At 35.1% G+C, this 19493-nt stretch overlaps 1 protein-coding gene across 2 annotated transcripts; it reads left to right on the top strand.

The window, feature by feature from the left end:
• The first annotated feature begins 8698 nt into the window (after positions 1-8698).
• Positions 8699-18907, top strand: LOC130655109 (acid-sensing ion channel 5-like). Of its 2 annotated transcripts, none has more exons than XM_057457811.1 (7): positions 8699-8824; positions 14143-14991; positions 15125-15290; positions 17566-17619; positions 17912-18086; positions 18193-18284; positions 18467-18907. In XM_057457811.1, exons 2-7 carry the CDS (start codon positions 14170-14172, stop codon positions 18625-18627), a joined length of 1470 nt encoding a protein of 489 aa, XP_057313794.1. In that variant the 5' UTR covers positions 8699-8824; positions 14143-14169; the 3' UTR covers positions 18628-18907. The 2 variants fall into 2 exon arrangements, with proteins under 2 accessions (XP_057313794.1, XP_057313793.1); XM_057457810.1 differs by lacking the exon at positions 8699-8824 and adding an exon at positions 10196-10356.
• The last annotated feature ends 586 nt before the right edge of the window (positions 18908-19493 follow it).

Below are 19493 nucleotides of genomic sequence, written 5' to 3'. Positions count from 1 at the left end.
CGGAATCAAGGGCTTTGTAGAAAAACAGCTGGAGAGGCTTGGAAAATTTTTTAGATATTTGGCAGGTAAAGCAGGTCCAGCCCTTATTGGTATTATTGGCACGGTTTTCTCGTTCTTTTTCAGAGTACAGGCAAAGTTTGTCGAATATACAGCCAAACACCTGTACATGGCAATCGCTGCTGCCGTCGCGCTCGTTGTGGCTTATTTTGGAAAAAAGAAAGTCTATAATGAGCCCAACCTCTGTTGTAATCAGCACGGCCTTGGTATCCTCATGTTTTTCCCCTGTGGGGCTTCCCTGTGTTCAGGGGGTGGTTTGATAGTATGACTAGGAGGTACCGCATGTTTGATAGTATGTCTAGGCGCTAGTTTAATAACATGGTTATGGGCTCATTTGATAGCCTGTTTAGGGGGTACCGCATGTTTGATGGTATGATCCGTAGGCTTGACATGACGCTTCAAATTGTTCACATCAACTTGCACCCCAACGCTTACGTTGGCACGTGCAATCAGTATATTGTTGTTGTATCCCTAAATTTAACCGATGCGCATGTTCGTATCACAAGGCAACATGTACACACTGGGCATAGCAGCAAAATTAACCGGAGTTCGGGCATGTTGGAGCACTTTTTGGAACTTGCCCTACATTTTCTTCCCGCCGAGGCATACATTTAAATTTTAGCAATAGGATTTGCCTTGTTGTATAGTTATCTGCGCCAGAACCGGGTAGGGATGCTTTTGCCCCCACCTGAGAGGCCAGCAACAAGACCACGTAGACGCAGATCAACTCTTCCGCCGTAAGGTCTTGGCTTGTAGGCATAATAAGTTTCGCGTAATCCCCACCATGAACCTTTGTCGGTAAAGACATTACCGATTTAAATTTGTACAGAACATTGGGATCCGCACCATATTTGCGACATACTTGTGTAAATTCAGAGGTTAAGTAAGGGTCTTTGTATTGAGCAAATGGCATTGAAACCTTCATTCTTGCTAATATGCAACGCATGTGGTAATACACGTGAAACTGAAATATTGGGTTTACGAGTGGTACAGAGCCCGTCACATGCTTGGCGGATATGCCTGATGCCGTGGTTGCGTAATGGGTTGCGAAATAAACTTGAATGTACCAGTAATCCAATGCTTGCCCATCTCAGCCAACTTGAACGGGGCATAAAGGTAGGTCGTAGGACTCCGTCGATACATACAGGTCTTGTTGTTCCAAGTTCGTTATACCAAGGGACCATCCTCCCCTGTTTGACTTATACCTAACTCTCAAGTTGTATGAGTAAATGTTTATTCTTTCTTCTTAGAAGAAAGGATGAAACAACTCTACATCACTGATATCGAAAAAACAACTATGTTTCAGGATTACCTAGGGCAGGATACCAGAATTGCCCTAAAATGGATTAGTATTCGACATACGGTGGTTAACATTTACAGCGACAATGACTTTACCATTCGTTAGGTGGGGCCAGATCAGAGGGTTACTTGAATCGAAATTATGAAGGGTCTGTACAGGTTCGAGGATCTGGCAGCTACTGTCAATAGTCATGCACAGCTCATGGGTCTACCTGCTCCAGCTGGTGAAAAGTATTATACTATAGGACTTGTAAAATATATGACTATACTACAGGGCGTAAACGCATGATATGTATACTGAAGGGCTTGTAAAACAAATGGCTTTTAGTCATCACTTAGCAGACATTCGACTTTAAAGTCCTTGTACCTATATTGCACGACCTGCACCTGTGAGTAGTAGTTTTTCCCCTGCACATACACGGAAGCTATAGCCAGGATAGCACTAACTTGACAGGGTTCATCATAGGGTACACACATACCATGAAATTTTGTTGTTATCGTGTCCTTGTGGTATTTTAGTTTTGCGTTAATATAGCTCTTCCTTTTCACCGGCTCCGTCGTCAAGTTTTGAGATATTAACTCTTCGATTTTAGTCCACATTTGACGATACTTTTCAATCCAGTCGGGCTACTCGTCGAAATCAAGGCCCATCGCTGCCACGGCGCCGGCATTTTATTGGCCAACTCCATTCAGGGACCAGATTTTAGGCATTTTTATCCTGAGGGCCATTATGGTGACTCGCGATGGTAGCCCACGATATATCGTGGATCCTTGCCTCCGTTGGCAGGGATAGGATCCGATACCGCCAGATCATTGATGCTAATATCACTGATGTTTGTAAAAGTATACGCAAAGCCGTAGAATTCTCTGGGCTTGGCAATTTTTTTTTCAAATTTTAGAATCCTTTATTGAATTTCAAACAAGGTCCGAAGATTGCTTCTGTCGTTTCTGGCACATGCGCCTACCCCCATAATCACTTATATTCCTGGTAGCAGTACCAACACAGCATCTTAGCCTTTATGATGAGTCTTCGCCCGCAGCTACACTTGTCGTACTCATCGAGTATGCGTTCGCAGTCGTCGCATTGTTCTTCCATTTATCCTATGACTCTGAAGATAAAATAACTTACTCTTGACTCCACAACTTTGCATCATCTGAAAAGCAGAAATCTATGATCTTGGCAGGATGCCTGGAATTCCTTTTCTGCAGTCCGGGGGGGGGGGGGGGGGCTTTCCTTTGTAACGCCTTTTCAACAAACACAGCGACATTTCGTACGCGCTCTCATACACCTTTCACTGCTCCACGGAAGCCAAGTAGCACGAATTTCCACAAAAGTAGCCCTCGTACACGTACTTGCCGTTGTGTTCGCCCATATGAGCAGCCATGTCTTCTTTGACATGAAAAAATCCAGATTCCGTTGTATGTTTTGTGCTAGCCTGCGGGGGGTGTACCTCATAGGGGAGCTGACGCATTTTTTGTCGCACAGTTCTACACAGCACCAGTAACAGAGTACCATTTTATTGATGATAACCTGTTTTACACAATAAAATTTGTTCGCGCTGAAGTTTTAATTGGGTTTTGGCCAATTAAAACCGATACTTACCAATCCTTTGATAGTCGCGCCTATTATCTAGGACCACAGGACTTTTTGGGATGCCAGGCTGCTTTAGCTAGCTCATCCTTAATCCTAGACTTCTCCGCTTTCCTTCGGCGATAGGAATCGAGTACAACAGGCTCATCTTCAGAGGCTCTGATGCACATGGTTTGCGTCTTAAACCAGTCCGGAACATAAACGAACATATGAGGTATTTCTTCAACAGCCCAATTGCGCATTTCTTGCGTCTTGAACCGATTGGTTAAATATTTGAGCAACAGAGGATACTTTTCAACAGCTTCGTTACGCATGTCCTGCGTCTTGAACTGGTTTGGTACATACCTTAACATGTCGGGATCCTATTCAATAACTTCGTTGCACATGTCTCGCGTCTTTAACCTGTCCAACACATTTTTGATTAGCCATGAATCCTCTTCAACAGCCTCGTTGCACATTTCTTGTGTCATAAGATGTTCCGAAACATATTTAAGCATATATGTGAGCTCCTCAACGGCTTTTTTGCACATGTCTTGAATCTTGAACTGATCCGGGACATACTCGAACACGTGGGGCATTTCTTCAACGGCCCAATTGCACATGTCCTGCGTCTTGAACTGGTCCGGTGCTTTCTTGAATATGTGGATGTCATTTTCAAGTAAGCAGTGTGCGGGGAATTTACGTTGGAGTGTGCCAGAACTTTTTACTCATTTGCAGGATGATGTGGATGTGCGCATCTGCGGTATGATTGGGAGTTTTCCTCATTATGCATGAATAAGCACAGCATGAAGGGGACTTGCCCCTCTACGTATTGGATGGTGTGAATTTGTTGGGTTTGACCGTGTGTGAGCGTGCGCCTGTGCCAGAACATACAATTCTCTATCTCTATTATGATAATTAGACATTTTGATAGTTTGAAAATATGATACTTTGGTATTATTATACTTTGTTAGTTCCCTGTCACAGAAAGATCGTTGAAAATGACTGACAAAAACTTGTGTAGAGTGCTACAAAAACTGAATCTAGAGAAAGTGTTTTCTTAAAAGTTTTTGCAAGAAAAGATAACTGCAGACATTTTATGGCAGCGAATCTCCAATGACATTCCCAGAAGTATGACATTTCAAAGAACGTTTTAGAGAATCTTATTGATGCGAGTTTGTTTGTAAAAGAGCTGTTATCCTGTGTGTTTCAGAGAGAACAACATAACGTCGTATGGCAGAGTTTCATTTCTGAAAAAGCAGTTTCTTAGAGATAACTGATGAAGAACTGGATTGTATTAATTCAAATCTGGTCTCAGAATTTTCATGTAATAGAGAATTAATGGTTAACCAGCTATTAAAAGGAAGAGGTTTTACTTGTACCAAGATTTCGGCTTAGAGACATTATTCATCGTGGAGATGAAATTAGTGGGCAAGTTAGGAAAAAAGGTCGAATGACAAAAAAAGCCTACAATGTGGCCGGCCCAAACAACCTTTGCCACGTACACACCAATCATAAATTAGTGAAATTGTATTTCATTGTCTTTGGGGCTATCGATGGCTTTAGCTGATTTCCTGTATCTATAGAATGTATTAGCAACAACAAAGCGGAGTTGATTTTTTCATCTTTCTTAAAAGGTGTTGATAAATTTGAATTAATAAGTAGATTTCGATCTGATTAAGGCCGGGAAAATGTCCTTATTGCAGACTTTATGATACAGAAACACGGTGTCAGAATGGGAAGAATAGATACTGGGAAGAGTACAGATAATCAACGTATATAGCGGCTTTGGCGGGATGTTTTTGATGGAGTACTATCACTTCACTATGAAATAATTTCCTTCATGGAAGAACATGATATATCAAATCCTCTAGGTCCAATCGATATTCCAGCTCTTTTCTTACCTCTAATTAATGAAAAATTAGACTCATAGAGGAGCGCTTGGTCAAAACATCAAATACGCACTATCAAAACTTCAGCGACCGAGCTCACCTCTTTTGGACTCTCAAAAGGACAATAGCCAAACATTTTTTTTTAGTCACGCCTTAACTTTTTAGAGACATGTATACATAAACACTACATATTTTAACCGACAAAAAAGAAAGAAAATGTGGTGTTATATTGTACCTTTAACATTTTAAAAGTGCCATGTCTTATCTCTGCCAAAGTCAGAAGTAATTAGCAACATATCGTTTAAACATGTGGGTGAAAATGCCATGATAAGCATCCAGAGCTAAAAAGGACTCAATAATGAAAGCCAATTGTCAACTTCCTCTACCCTAAACTTACAATTTTATATAGCTAAAAGCAGGTAAACAGGGCTAGCTACATGTGTCACTCATTTCTGCTTTCAACTAGCTAGACTAATTCTAAAATTACATTAGTAGGGTAGCTAGCTATATACTTTAGGCTAACAACACTCCAGGGTAGGTTTTGGATAACAAATCAACAAATCATCAACTCATTTTCATGTTTATGATTTATATATATACTTAGCTAGGTAAATGCTGGGTAAGCAGACAACAACAAGTAAAAATCAACCTAGCAATTAGCGTTAATACCAACAGCCGAACAACTTTTCTAGCAAGTCAACAAGCAATTCTTCTAATAGCCTTTTTTCTTTTGTTATAATTAGATAGTTCTTTAACAACATACTTTCAATAGAGTTTGTAATATGAGATGGTGCTAAAGTTAATACAGAACATGCAGATTTAAGTAACGATAGAACGTGCAAAACAGCGAAGGATATTTTATCCTTTTTTATAAGTTCAAAAATTTCATCAACATGTTCGTATTCAAAACAGAGAATTTTACGTTACGTATTTGTCAAATCTAAGCACCATATTTCTATTATTTTTTTATTTACTCTTTATACATCTGTATAAGTATTTGAAAAGAAAACAAAACAAACATGGAGCTTAAATTGTTCTGGTATCGACTTAGGACTGTTGTAATAATGGCAAACTAGGTATGGGTACTTTCTTAACCCTATTTGCTAAGTGATTTTCACACATTGTGACCGGGGGTCAATAACTTTTGATAGAATAGTCAAAATTGACATAACATGGTACATTTACAGCATGTCATGATAAAATCAAAATGGCAGCAATCTTCTCTTAACACTTTTTCTCTGAGGTTATTGGAGCTTCAAATTTCTCCAAAAAAACCGATGAACACCAAATATCTCAGATTTTTAGTTAAAATCCAAAGAAATCAGGAAATCAGATTATTCACGTGTCCGAAAATTACAGAGTGATTCTACTCAATGAAATAAAGTTGTGTTGTAAGTTTCAACTTCTAAGTATAATCCTTATGGTTACGAATGTATTAACGAATAATGTTGTTACGAGTAATAATGTGCGGGACCAAAAAATTTAGCATGTAGGGCTCCTATTGATAAATATTAAAACTCAGGAAGTATCATAACCATACCGAGCAGGAAAGAGTTAATGAAATAAACCCCCTCGGGACCGAGTAAGGTTAAATTAAGGCTGCCGAAAACTGTTGTGCCATACACGAATGATCTATATGTGAATACGCCTTGTGTGCGCGCACGATGAGGCCAAGGACAATAATATACGGGTTACTTTCTAATTTCATATGCATTGTGTCCCCAAAGCGTTGCCTAACGCTAAAATTTACTAAGTTAAAAAAACGCAAACCAGGGGGTTACTCCTTAAACATTTAACTCTCTTTTCTTATTACTTTAAAAAATAAAACTCTTTTCTTTATTTTATTAAAGCTAATATTTATTTTATTTTAAAAAAAATCTTATTTGTTTTGTTTTTTTGGTTTTTAAAGCCCCGTGTTGGTCGCTAAGATAGAATAATTTAATTCTACCCCCGGTTCACCATGTGCGCGCCGTATCTCACGGAAACAGAGTTTATCGACTGAAAAAGGAAAACCGAAGCGAAGAAGGTTTTCTTTTTTTTCAAAGTAATCCTGAAAAAAGTCATTTTAAACGTTTACTCATCATCAGGATAGATTAAACTTATTTATTTATTCTATCATTTTTGTGTCCTGGAACCGAGGTTGCTTTCTTTTTAAAAGAAACTATCCAATTCGAATGATAATTCGAATTTAAAATGTAAAAAATAAAACTGCTGTTGTATTGTAGAGCGGCTTTTGTTGTCGAGCGAGCATAAAAAGTTTATGTTGTTGTCAGAAATTATTGTTACTAGTCGATAAGGCCTGTGGAAAAATCCACTTAGGCAAAAGGCCAATGAAAAATAGGTTGCTTTAGATGTTTTGCTTTAGTCAGTAGTGCATATACAAAAAAAAATGTTCTTAAAATCTTACACGAAATGTCAAATGTCAAATTAAATCCTCCACACAAATCTTACACAAAATAAAAACGAACAGCTTGCAAGGTTTAAAATCTAGTTGATAAAAAGTTACAACATCGACACTCACAACATCGACACTCACAACACCAATACTCACAAAACCGACAGTAAGAACACCGACAGTTACAACACCAACAGTCACAACACGATAATAACAATGTCAGAAATAACGCATCTAAAATATGTACAACTTATAAGTGATTATGTTTAAAATCCTCAGTATTTTACTCTCAAATGTCAAAAAGGAGGCCTGCAAAGAGTTAGCACAAATCAACAGAAATAAGTTCTTTACAAATTTTAAATATTGTCTTTCCCTTAAAAGCTTATACAAAAATATGAAAAAGCGATGTAGTTTCGAAAACATCAAATTTAAATCTAGAAAAATCAGTCATTTCGGTTGGATACCATCCTATTTCACAAAAATTTACACAAAGTGTAAAAATCAAGCAGTTAAGAACACAAATATTTTCCTTTTTAGTTCCGTACTGCCCTTTACCAACAATTTTAAACCTAAATGTCAAAAAATCAATGAGCAAAGAATAAACTTGAATCAACAAAGATAATTATTTTGGAAACATTGTATACGGTTCGTAAACAAAAGTTTACACAAAATGTAAAACAGATCGGTTTTTGAGAAACACATCTAAATCAACAAAAATAATTGCATTAAGCATGTCGTATAATTCCATTACCCATCAATCTTTCACAAAAAGATTATGAAGCACATCAAAATTTAGAAGAATCAGTCATTTCATGGCATACAGTCATCGCCTATTAGATTACAAAATCAGAAACAAAACAATAATATATAACTTAACACACACTTTAAGGTAATGTGAAAAAAATTATAGATGAATTTCAGCGTGACGTCATTTATTTACTTTTTAGCGGTAAGCTCTTTGGCTCTGTATTTTGCGTGGCAGGATGCTAGGATTTGGTGTCTTTTACTGTGGATTTCTTCTAACCGGACATCGAGGTTATAAACTATTATTGACTATAAATTGATGGCTTCTGATTTATTTGAATTCATTAAGAAATTTGGAAACTATAGTAGTAAGCTATAGAGGAATAACAGAGAAATAACAGAGAAATAACAGAGGAATAACAGAGAAATAACAGAGAAATAACAGAGGAATAACAGAGGAATAACAGAGAAATAACAGAGGAATAACAGAGAAATAACAGAGGAATAACAGAGAAATAACAACAAAAGTCATCGTTAGAACTAGCCAGTATTATTTTTATAATTTTAATTTTGTGCATGTTATTTTTTTACCAATCCTGTTTCCTCTAATTATCGAGTTCAGTGAGAGAATTATCCAATTTAGACAACAACACCTTAAAATTAGTCGCATGTATATGAATTTCAAAACATTAATTTATGCGATTAAAATAATCCTATTAGTTAGTTAGATTTTTCTAAACATTGCATTTCACAACAACAACATAGAAATTGCCGGTAATTCATCAGTGATTTTTAATGTTAATGCCATCATATCGTAACAAGATCTACAGTGAGTTCATTCTAAAAAAAGCGACAGGAAATGTACAGGTATGAACCTTGTGACTTTACAGAATCCCCGAATATAGGAATAAGGTGTATGGCTTTCGATCAGGTGAATTAAATCTAAAACAATATCAGCGCTTACATAATTCAGCAAGCAATCTTAATTGTTAGATTAGTTGAGCTTATAAAACCTTCTGAAATGACGTAACTGTTTATTATGCTTTTGACAAGGGTGGATTGAGAAATCCCATGGAGCAAATATCTGTACTGCTATATTTAGACATAAAGCCCTGGAAACGACATTGGAAACGGCACTTTAAAAAGATATAGAAAAGATCCTTCACTTGAATTGCAATGCCCCGTCCATACGCAAAGATTTTTCATTAATTAAATTTATTCGGCCGTCAACTCTATTGTGCAGAGCTAGAAGCGCTGAGCAAAGTAATGTATAGGATCATGTACTTTCAAAGAACACGTAAAGGTTTAAAACTTTTGCTGATTCAGCAAAGTATAGCCAAAGTAAAAAAAATGATTTATCTTAAATTTGTTGAGTAGGTTGTCGCACAAGCATAGTAACAATGTCGAAAAATTGGGGGTAAAAATCGGTTTGTTGCTTATAGTGTACATAATACTCCACCGTACCAAAAACCGAAAGGAATGTTTAAGATGGGAGGATCGGATGAAGCTTTGTAAAACTTGTTCGTTTTGTCAACAATGTTAATTTATGTAATCATGGTATTTATACAAAATCGATTAATTCCGGCGCCTTGATAATTATAATTTATTTCTTATTTAAAGCAAAACAGTTGAATATGCAGAGAAAAAGAAAATGTGTTAATAATTTCTTTTTCAAGTTTTCAAGACTTGGACTGTAATCATGGACAAAATATATTAAAACAAAACAGTTAATTATATATTTTGGATTGTAGCATTTTGAAATACAATTTGCTTGTCACTGTTGTGTACAGCGAATTTAGGACTTAGGTAATTTGACTTCTATACTTTACTTGCTGCCAAACTCACGCACGACCAAGCACGACCAAGATATATGCCACGCCATGGTTCCTGGCGAGGCATATATCTTTTTGTGGGAGGATAGAAAATTCTACTAAAAAATTTTAAACCATGTTCATCTACGTGTGGGCAAGAAGCGATTTTTCAGAATGTTGAATGCGTAATATTGACCATTTGAAGCTTTTGTCCATATTTGAAAAATTACGAAAATACTGTCTTTACTTCAATCATTGTGTCCAGATTGTGGTCGTGTGACATAGGGTCGCAATAATTGCTGTATTGAATAGAAATAACAAACAGTGATCTTATCTGAGGTTAATTGCCCCCCTATTTTTTCTGTATAGCAACGATTAAGAAACAATGGATTGCAAATCAACATTTAATACAACGGAATCTGTTTCTGTTAATTGTTAATGATATAATGAAATCAGGATTAAAGAATTGCATGTTCTCTTTAAATGCGTTTTCTTCGTCATTCGATATAACACTCTCAGCATTTACGAAGTCATACCTGAGACTTTTACAGACTATCTTCTACCTTCAATTTACATCTAATTCTCCAGGTTAGTATTGCGTATAAATTGTGATGGTTATGCATTGTGTCGTTGCTTTATATTTGTGTTATTGCATTGCATTGTTTTTAAACAATTAATGCCTTTTTTTTATTTTGCTTTTTTCTATACGATCAATATCATGTCATTTTTTATTTCCTCATTTACAACGATCGTTGAAAATGACAGGTTAAACATGTACCGAAATCGTTTTTTGAAGAAAGTGTGGGTCAAATTAAGAACAAACATTAAGATTCTCCTTGTTTCCTTGTATAATATTTTTGTGTCCTTTTAATTATTTCATACTTACGTACCTGCGTGATTTTTTTATTCACAGTTGCGCGTTGAGAAAGTAACCTAATTCGTGCACAATTTTATCATTTTCTCCCTTTTACACAAATTTTTTGTTCTAAAAACTTATTATAAAGCACTTTATCTCGTGCATATTTAATCCTATTTATAAATAATAGAAGCTCCGTAAGGAAAAACTCCACAAGAATATAATAACAAAGGAGTATTATACCAAAGATGCGCGAGATAAAGCTGCTCCCACACAAGAAGTCTAATTTAAGATTTTATGTAAAGAAATCTTCATACTCTTTTTTTCTGTGCAAAGTTTTTTATATATAAATTGATTGGACAATTTGACCGGGGCGACAAACCAATCTCCACCCCCCCAGGGGTTCTTGCCTTTTTTCTGCAATGTGATTAATTTACATCTGATATAGATGGTGATTCACGTATCAAAATATTGAGAGGACTATAACATGTTTAAAATAATTAACCAATAAAATGGTGAATCGAACAGTAAATATTTTTACAAAAGATATTTTTTTAGCTCATTTTTCCTTGTTAATTTTAAGAACACAACTTTTAGCAGAAGAAAAAATTGTATGTAGCTACAATCCAAGTGAAAAGTAGTTTATAATAATGCGAAAAGTAACCGCAATTGACAAAAAGGGCGATAAATACAGAATTACGGTTCTTTTTATAGTATGTGGTGTGTGAATAATGGGGATTATGAAAAGTGTCTCAACACTTTTGACAAGAATTGTAGCTATACAATATGACATATGACACAATCTCTAACCTTTTGGGTCAGACATCAGATTGTTGGTGCCTTTTTTGATAACAAGTTTCTTGGCTAATTGTTCTTAGCACCTATAATTATTTTACCAACATAGTTCTGGAAATGTGAACCGAATCATGACCCTATGGATGATGTTTATCAGTAGTGAATTTATCACACTAAAGTACACTATATTGGTGCTTAAACGCAGTATATGTTGCTTTTGGGAAGACTTTTGCCATAGCTTAACTGGAAAAGCTGCTAGTTAAGTGAAATTTCGTAGCAAAGGCTTAACCCTATTCGGTCCGGGGTTTTTCGAACATACTATGACCGGGGGGGCGGATTCCGCCCCCCCCCTCAATAACTTTTCATAGGATTGTTCAAATTGAATCAAACTTGGCACACTTATAGTACGTCATAAAAGGAACAAAATGGCCGCAATAAATATTTGCTTACGTCAGCACATTTTCTGTGGCGTCATCAGAAGCTTGAAAATTGTTAAAAATGTCACTATCTGCTTAAAATATAATTACTTTTGTTCTAGAGGGAATTTTTACATTCTGTTTGAAGTTTCTGAAAGCTAAATAAAATTTTTTTAACATATCTTCCAGTTTTTACATGGATCGAATAAAAAATTGCCAAAAATTGCCCGAAAATCCGGTTTTTTTCGATTTTCGGGTAAAATCCGACAAAATCGGGAAATCGGATTAATCACGTGTCAAAATTATTCAAAATGATTCTTCTTGATGAAACAAAGTTGTGTTGCAAGTTTCAAGTTCTAAGGATAATCCTAACAGGATTTATTATATTTTCCCCATTATAAGGATTTCATAGAGATTTTAGGGGTAGTTTCGAGCAATGGCCAATATCAAAGCCTCTGAAAGGTATGGGACCTAAAAATTCAGCATGCAGGTGTCTAATAGATAAATGTTGAAACTCAGTAAGTATCATAGCCATATAAGAAAGCAATCAGGAGTTATTAAAAAAAACCGTCAGGGGGGGGGCGAAATCCGCCCCCTCCCCCCCGGACCGAATAGGGTTAAAGGTTGCTAACCAAGTTACTTTTTTAGTTACTTTCGGCTAAATTTCACAGGTAGTCTTAAAAACTGGGTTGTTTATTAAAAAATCCGGCTAACATGAGATGTTGAAAACATTTTATTTTATACTTAGTTACTCAGCTATCTAAGCCAGCTAGCCTTTGATAAAGCTTTTTGTTTTTTTATTGAGTATATAGCTAGCTAGGTAGTAGGTACAATCTATGTCTTACAACTTTGTCCCAAAGAGGTATTAGATTGGTAAACTAAGCTAGCCGGCTAACAAGTTAGCTATGTTATGCATCGATATGTTATGTATGTAACAAGATCAACTCCCTCTAATCAGCATTATCACATTCCTTTAATAAGTAATGCTTCTTAAAAGATTTTATCACTATAAAATTTAGTTTCAGGGCGAACAAGTAATAAGGTTTGAAATAAAACTTTCTAAAGTTAAGCGTTGAAAATCATAAATAACCAAGATTCATTGCCCTGCTGACATGTGCAACTAAAGAACGAGGACTCGATCAAGTTACTTTTACTACAACTGAGAGACAACCTAATTAATTATTCATAGAACAATAAATATACTGGCTATGAAAATCACCCTGTACCATGATCTTGTAGCCGTCAAGTAACCGCTATCGGCTTTAACATCAGGCAACAAACCCAGGGGACGACGATGGGCGACAAAATAACTAAAAAATACTTTAAAAAAAAATTTGAACCTACCCAGACAAACAATGACTAAACTATCGTGCCGTGAAACTTTAATAGGATTAGACATAAAAAACAGTGTTACGGATTTTCACCAAGAAAGTAGTTCCAATTTTCTTTTTCATCTTTGTTTTACACAGTTACAAAAACTGAAACAGGTGAAAATCTTCAGGGGGGAGTTTTTTTTTCTTTCATTTTTGTTTTCTACTTGAGTTTTTAATTGTGTTACAGCTTCACGATACATCTTGATGTTTGCGTGCACGCAGGCTTACATGTTGTCAAAGATATTGCTTCATATATTTTGATGTTTGCTGCTTTATTATAGTTTATAATCTGATAATTCCTTATCTATAAAAATAATTTGACACAGTTTTACCCTCTGTATGTAGATTTTATATTTTATACTACGGTTACATTAAGTAGGCCGAAGAACCATTTGTATATTGATGAATGCCAAGTATATGTATAATAATAAAAAATAATAACTATTATAAACTAAGGCTGCCATCTTTTCTATCTTGTGATTGGGGTTTATCGACAAGTACAAGGTGGTTGATTTGGTTACAAGGCTTGGGTATTTTTACCCTTTTCCTTCCTCCCACTGCTAACCTTTGACACTCAGACCATATTCTGAGAGGTAAAAAAGTTAATTCTTTGCTTGCTTCTCTTGTATTATCGTTTAATTGTTGTAGTTGTTTGAACTTTAATGTCACACAATAAATATGCTATAAGCTTCGCAACAAAAATTAGTGCAAATGCGTTTTTTGTCAGGTTGGCATCGTGTACAAAAATATAGGTATATACGTAAAAATAGTTCGAAGTGATAAAAGCTTAAGTTACGTCGCCTACCAGTTATCAAGTGGCTAGTGCTTACACAGTTTGTAAAAGTATTTTAAAAATAAATCTGTAACTTTTGGAATTTTGTGATAATTTTAATACAGTGAATATATGTTACTTAAAAAGTTTTTTTTATCCTAGACTCAAAATTGAATTCTGAGCCGGAATATGGACGAAGGTATTACGACCTCAAGCACATTCAAATCACGATGGGAAGATTTTTACACTGGCTATTCCATGCATGGGGTACATTTTATATTTGAATCAAAAGGTATCAGAAGAATTCTTTGGCTGCTGTTGCTGTGCGGATCTTTTACATTGTCTATTTTCCTTTTTGAGGGAACCATAACAGATTTTCTTGAATACAAAACCGTTGCAATACGTGAAGAAATATTTGGGGTTGAGCTGGTTGAGTTTCCGACTGTTACAATCTGCAACCTAAACTCAGTGTCAAAACAAAAAATACACGAATTGGGTTTAAGTGATACTGATATTGCTGAATTGTACAAAAGCTTCAGGAACAAAACAATGAATCCCAACGACACAAAGACCATGACAATCATGCAACAGTTATACAGTCGAGGTATCAAAACTCCGTTGAATTTTGCTAAACATCTTGAGTTGGAAATCCCAGATATGATGGATGACCCTGTTGTTATTGCTCTAAGCAGGGAGCCGTGTTCTTTTCGGAATACAAAATGCACAGACGTAAATTTCACAACGGTTTTTTCTGATAAATATGGTATTTGTCAACAGTTTAATTCGTATTATCAGTTGGAGAATAGGTTGCATGTAAATGAAGCGGGAGAAGGATTTGGTTTACATTTGTATTTGAATATCCACGAAGACGATTTGCTTACTAGCAGAGTTCCATATCAAGGCTTAGCAGTGTTCGTACATCCCTTTGGAACTCCATTCAATTCACAACGTTCAACTTTGGTGCCAGTTCAACCAGGGACAATGAGCTTTATCCATGTTAAAATGAGCAACGTAAGTCTATGTTTTTACGTTGATTGGTGTATCGTGCACAAAAGTGCTTCAATGCATTGGTGCAATATAATGTTTCTGTAATTTGCAGTAAGTTGAGTTTATAATGTATAAATAAATAATTTTTTTTATACAGCTGCAACTTTTAAAGTCCCCGTACAAAAGTGAATGCGTAGATGAACAACTATACTCTATTGTGAACAGTACGATTTATTCGAAACCAATGTGCGAAGCTGATTGCATCATGAAGAAAGTGAAAGAAAAATGTGGTTGTCTTCCTTTGCATTTTATACACTTACCAGGTACGAAATATAAAGTGTTTTTTAGAGTTATAATGCGACGCAAAGTATGACTGTTTAGTTTAGATAGCAAGATTTTGCCTAACCATTTCTTACTTGTGAACTGACTAATCAAGCGGATAACAATAAAAATCTGCTCCATCCCGTTACGTTCTGTTCCAGCACGTTGAAGAACGAAAATTCGTTTCTACGTTGCTCGGCTATAACAACAACTTAATATGGATGAAAACCACGTGCTAGCTGCTGTCGGTGGTTTGTTGATGTCGCTTATTATTTTTTGCAGCTTGTAAAAAATACTAGTCGCTTCGCGGAGCAGAAAAGAAGTTGAAACATTTCAACTTTCTTTTAGCTTCTTGGAGCGGACAACTTTCTGTTTCGGTTGCGTAATGAGCTAACAATGAGCATGCGCAAAGCTTTGTTTTGGCTTGATTTAGTCCGGTCCGCGGAACGTTTTTCGTGTGCGGATATTTGCCTTAATGTAACTTATGTAACTTATTAACATATCAATTGTTTTCTCGACCAAAGAATTTTATTATGCATGTAGATATGTTCTTTTGCTAGTTTTGCTAAAGTTTTTGATCCTTGGTTTTAATCAAACATAGTCAGAGCCAATGTATATTGTGAATGATTGTAGCTATATGATGAAGAATTTCTAGTCAGAGCGGAATTATGTCACTCACTGTACAAGGTAGAATATCTGTCACAAAATTCTTTTATGCTAGCTGCAGTCAACTTTTATGCCAGCTACGTCAATCTCGTTCCCAGGGCATTTGGTCATTTTGTTAAGAATTGCATGCGGACCGCCGAGAACACTGTATTGCTATAATTTATGCAAAACAATCTTGGATGGAAATAATGAATAGAGTTTTTTTTTAATTTAATCTCAAACAAGTTAGTTAAAGTGTTTTGAGTTTTTGCTTCGAGAAAACATGATTGCAGTGTTGCCTTCGCTTTTTTTGGCTACATACAAATTTTACATATATATTAATTTTAAAGTTTTCAGCCATCTATAGCTAGCTAGCTAGCAAAGGTCCAATACTTACTTTTGTAGCTACAAAGGTTGTGCAAACCAAAGTAGCTAGCTATACACTTTTTTGATTATGATTTTTAGCTATATCTTTATTTCATATTATAGTTAAAAGTGAAAGTACTTTTAGCTAGCTATAGCTAACTTCCAAGCCACGGAATTCTCAGAGGGTTTTGTGATTAGATGTCTATTATTATTTTATTATTAAAATTATTTACCCAGGATAGCCTCTTCAGTTTCTGTTGGTACTGCTATCAACAAGGGTCCTGCAAAGGGGGTCCTAGCGCATTTAAAGCCATCGTCCTAACATGCATATACACCCAAATAAATTGTATTGTCTAAAAAAATTTACAATTATTAGGTCAAAATTTATAATTGTCTTTAAAAAAAATCTTATCGCCCTGCCTTAAATGCCTAAATTCGAAAAGTATAGCTACTACACAATCATTTTTTATGCTAATCCCATCAGACCAGCCTAAAAGCATCTCCTAACAAGTTTTAACTCAATATCTTTCTTTTTCATCCTTCTTTTTTATCATATTACACTTGATAAGGGAAATGGTGGAAGTTTTATATGCGCCCGAACTATTGAAATCAGAAAATTGACTTCGCTTAGCTCCGCCAAAATCTTTGATATTAGTTGACTCGTTTCTACATATTTTCTGTTCGGGTTTTTTGTTTTTGCGAGAGATTCTCGTTTGGCATGTTCAACAACGGCAGACTGTAAGTTGAATATTCACTAGGAAACGTTTTTTGGGTTTCCATGCCTTAGATGCTGGAGACGTTAAATTGACTTAAATTTACAGTGCGTTGGGAAAGTTTTTACAAATAAATATATATAATTAATCAAAGGGATCGGAAATGACGTCAAACCACAAAACCAATCTTCTCATTGTTCATTGTTAAAAAAATATTTTCTTTTTGTCACAAGCTTCTATAAAAGTTGGAAGAAATAGAAAATTTTTTTATCACTAAATCATATCTCATGCCCAACAAAAATTATTGGCTAGTCAAAGAAACGCTCTTTATGCCATCCCCAGTTATAAATACAGCCTTAACACTTATTAAGTGTTAATATTATAGCAGGTTTTTATTTAAGTTTATGTAACCTGCTAATTAAAATTAGAAATAAAGAACTGTTTTAAGGGTCAGCTTCTTTTTCAAATAAGTGACGAAACACTTATATATAAAATTACAGTGGCGTCACGTTGAGGAGAAGAAAATTAAATCTCTTTGTACGACATTTTTAAGGTGCAAGACCTGTTTGCCAGTTTAAAGACTTGAGTTGCGAGTTGGATTTTGTAGGCAAGTACATTCTCATTATTGTTGAAGGTTTATCATTCCTTAAACATGACAATTCTAAAGTAACATTTCTTTTAAAAATGTTTAAAGAATACGCACGCTTCTAAAATTGTAAGTCGCTGCTTGACTTTGTAATTGATAAACAAGAGTAAGAACTGTAGTAAATCATTAACTTGTCTGTTCCTGAATAGGAATATACTACGAGTGCGCACTTTGGGGAGTGTATAATTAAAAAGTACATTAAGAATGAGCTAATTGAAATAAAATATTAAATTGATACAAATTTAATTTTAAGGCAAATACGAGCGTCTGAAAATGGACTGTCACAAGGAGTGTCCAGTCGAGTGCAAATATACAAAATATGAAGTTTCGTCTGATCAAACCACACTTGGTACCAGAATAACCACATCCGACATTATGAGCATACCAGGGTGGAACCTGTCTAGAATGGATACGATAGAATATGTTAGGTATAGCTAAAGTACTGGTTATTTATTTAAGTTTATTTATAAAAAAGGATTGTAAAATTTTGATTGTAAAAAGTTTTAATTTCTGTAATATGCAACCTTTTTACAGGAAAAACCTTGTGGGAATGGATGTTTCATTTAGTGATATCTCGTATGCAAAAGAAACAATATCGCCCACAGTCACATGGACATCTTTGCTAGGTTAGTTATTGATTTTTCGGACAGTGAAATTGCACTACCTATTGCCAACATTCTTAAATTATAACCAGCGTAAAAATTGGATCCAATGTTTTAGTAACTTTTTTGCGGAACTTTTTTTAGGTCGTGTAAAGTCATCAATTTGTAGCACTGTGCTTTTTCATTTATACTTTTTTTTATTGCAGGAAGTATTGGTGGAAATATTGGATTATGTCTTGGAGCAAGTCTGATAACATTCGTAGAATTCTTTGTATTCTGCTTTGATATGCTTGTTAAATGGATGAAAATAAGATGCTGTGTTGGTAATCAGGCAAAAGAATCGAAAAAATCAGATCCAAAAATATGATGTAAACTTTCAATTACTTGAAAAGAACTCCCTTTCATGTACAGATAAGTGGAGTGTAGAAACAAGACCGACGGTTACTTTTTGATTTTTAAACGCTTTGAAAGGACAATGTAGTCATCTTAATGTCCTTTTTAATCGACGTATAATTTCATTTATAATTTTACTATATTTGGTATTTTTTCATAACAATATTATTTAGTTTTGATAACTTTTTTTCATATAATGTAAGATTTGACTGAAAACTTTGTAATAAGATGAAACTTTTCAAGTTTGTTCCTTACTTTCTTACTTTCACATTTTCCAGAGCTCTTTGTCTACCATTTTGAATTTACCAATTATTGGAATATTTTTGAGTTAGGGTAGTTCACTACAACCTTGCATACCCCGGTACTGCTTAAGATATTGAGGTGAAACTTGGCCAATACGTTCAACATAGGATAAGCAATGATGATTTTATTTTATTATGTGATTATAATATAGGAAATTTAAGTTTGACCCTTTCGGTTTAATGTTTCTGACAGCCAAATAAATGTTATTTAACAAACTCTCCGGTTTTTACATAATTCACATGAAAAAAACCAAATTCAATTTTATCTGATCTTTGAATAAAATTCAAAAAAACGGGAAATTGGATTACTCATGAGTTCAAAAATTACTGAATGATTCCCTTTCATGAAATAAAGTGGTGTGCAAGGTTTCCACTAACGTATAATGCTGGAAATTAAGTTTCTTTTTCAGATTCTGTACGGCAATGCTTTATGAGTTAGTATTTCAGGCGATTATGATACTTTGCCGTTATATTATCATACTTTGGCATTGTATTATGATACTTCGACATTATCTTATGATAGTTTAGCATTGTATTA

This window comes from Hydractinia symbiolongicarpus, chromosome 8, assembly GCF_029227915.1.
Source record: "Hydractinia symbiolongicarpus strain clone_291-10 chromosome 8, HSymV2.1, whole genome shotgun sequence".
Lineage (NCBI taxonomy): Eukaryota > Metazoa > Cnidaria > Hydrozoa > Anthoathecata > Hydractiniidae > Hydractinia > Hydractinia symbiolongicarpus.
The sequence above is the reverse complement of the archived record's forward strand: the minus strand, read 5'-3'. Positions and strand labels throughout refer to the sequence as shown.